The following is a 2,100-nucleotide window of genomic DNA, read 5'->3' as shown; positions in this document are numbered from 1 at the left end:
ATTAGTGTGATTAAGGAAGCTCCCTATCACCTCTTCCTTATCAATTTATATTTGGATACGGCTCGCTAATACCATTTTGTAAGTTACTTATGCAGAATTTGGTGATATTAGGATCATCTAAGTAACACACGAAAGGACGGTCAGTTGTAATAAGCAAAATAAACTGCTTTGGAAAAGGTGTTAGGGGGTTTCCTTAACCAAGAATACGGGCCATACAAGGAGAAAAATGTGCAATTTACTGTATACCTGAATTCTAAGTTAACATGTGTGAAATATTTACACACACACACACACACACACACACACACACACACACACACACACACACACACACACACACCAAGGCACTCAGACATGATTGACCTCTGATGGTTTGACGGTCTTGCATTGGGTGGTATAATGACCGCATTCTAAACTATTCTAGAGACATCCTAACACCTCTTCCATAGCGATTTATTCTACACATCACACCTCAGTATCCTCTCGTATGTTACAAAAGGAAAACATGTCGATATAAAAAACGGTGTAAAAAGCCTACAAAACAATGGTAAGGTAAAATGTGCAAGCTAAATCGCTCAGGAAGAGATGTTACGATGCTTCCTATTTCAAAACCTATTACTCTACAGCTCTAAGGGTAGTATTGTACGTGGAACTGGAGACTTCGCAAACAACTCTTTCTCAGCGATTTATTTTGCATGCCAGTATTACACCTTAATATTTTCTTGCATATTATTTGTATCGCTTTAATATGGACATAATTTCCGCGAATAAAATACAAGAGAATGCTAAGTGCAACTGGTAGAATAAATCGCTATTTAGTATGTGTCACGAGATCTCCAAAGCTACTTAGTACACGAGCCAAGTCAGAGAGTTCGTTCCGCGCTGGGGATGTCGTCACTAAGTCGTCGCTCCAGGTCGTTCAGTCGCTGCTCGATCTCTACCAATAATCCTTGAATCTACACCCTAGTCCAACTCATCTTCTATAATATCTAGGTCAACGCTGGCGGTGTCAGGGGAGGTCGTGTTCGGGAAGTACTCGCTGAGTTTTCGCTCCAGGTCGTATAGTCGTTTCTTCTGGTTCTGGTCGTAGTCGTGGGTTGGCTGTGGCAACTCGGGTGGTTCCTCACTGTTGGAGAGAGTGAAAGTGAGTGTCAGTGAGATATATATATATATACTGTATATATATATATATATATATATATATATATATATATATATATATATATATATATATATATATATATATATATATATATCTATATCTATCTATCTATCTATCTATCTATCTATCTATATATATATATATACAGAGAGAGAGAGAGAGAAACACCCTCACCCACCACACCCACCTGATACCAACAGCATTCCAGATCTTAATCATGCCATCGTTGCCACCTGATATGACCCGCGTGACGACCTGACCCACGTGCTCGTTCACGCACACCGCTAAGGTGGTGACGGCAGACTGGTGCCCGCGGAACTTTCTCTTCAAGGTTCCGCTCCGGGCGTCGAATGCTCTCACCTGGCCGTCGTTACAGGCTGTATATACTGGGAGAGAGCAGCATTAACAAATAATAATAATAATAATAATAATAATAAAAATAATAACCATCATCATCATCATCATCATCATCATCATAACAATAAACGCAGTGACCCCGGAACCACTCCTGAGGTCGAATGCTCTCACTTCGCCGTCGTTGCTGGCTGTATATACTGGGAGGGGAGCGGGGTAAAGCATCAATAAATAGTAATGAAGATAGTATTTTGAATAATAATGAAAAGCACTGTTGAAGGATATTGCTATTCACTCCGGCTGTCATCATGCTGAAAGGGTTAAATGTTCAAATGAAAATAACAGAAAACCTCTGCAAAAGGCTCGTATCGTACTTAGCCTACATATTGTTCTTATGTTACCACTGTAACTCCCAGAACTCCTGCAGGAATGCACAAACTGCATCATCATAGTAACTTATGGGCACCGTTGCTAAGATAACATAGGAACTCTCCTGTCATGATAATTTACAGACAACTTTGCCATAACAACTTCCAGACGCCACTGCAGTAACTCACAGGCGCCGTTGTCATGGTAACCAAGAG

At 40.4% G+C, this 2,100-nt stretch overlaps 1 protein-coding gene across 1 annotated transcript in view; it reads right to left on the bottom strand.

The window, feature by feature from the left end:
• Window positions 1-963: 963 nt before the first annotated feature.
• Window positions 964-2,100, bottom strand: part of LOC145392804 (uncharacterized) — an 11,940-nt gene continuing 10,803 nt past the window's right edge. The window contains exons 9-10 of the mRNA XM_080267090.1: window positions 1,350-1,548; window positions 964-1,126 (exon numbers count right to left, since the gene is read on the bottom strand). Of these exons, the coding sequence (XP_080123216.1) occupies window positions 964-1,126; window positions 1,350-1,548 (362 nt within the window). The remainder of the gene's footprint in view (window positions 1,127-1,349; window positions 1,549-2,100) is intronic.

This window comes from Coenobita brevimanus, chromosome 23 (assembly GCF_032717465.1).
Source record: "Coenobita brevimanus isolate Jiangsu-jjx chromosome 23, ASM3271746v2, whole genome shotgun sequence".
Taxonomy (NCBI): domain Eukaryota; kingdom Metazoa; phylum Arthropoda; class Malacostraca; order Decapoda; family Coenobitidae; genus Coenobita; species Coenobita brevimanus.
This window is presented reverse-complemented; position numbering and strand designations above follow the sequence as displayed.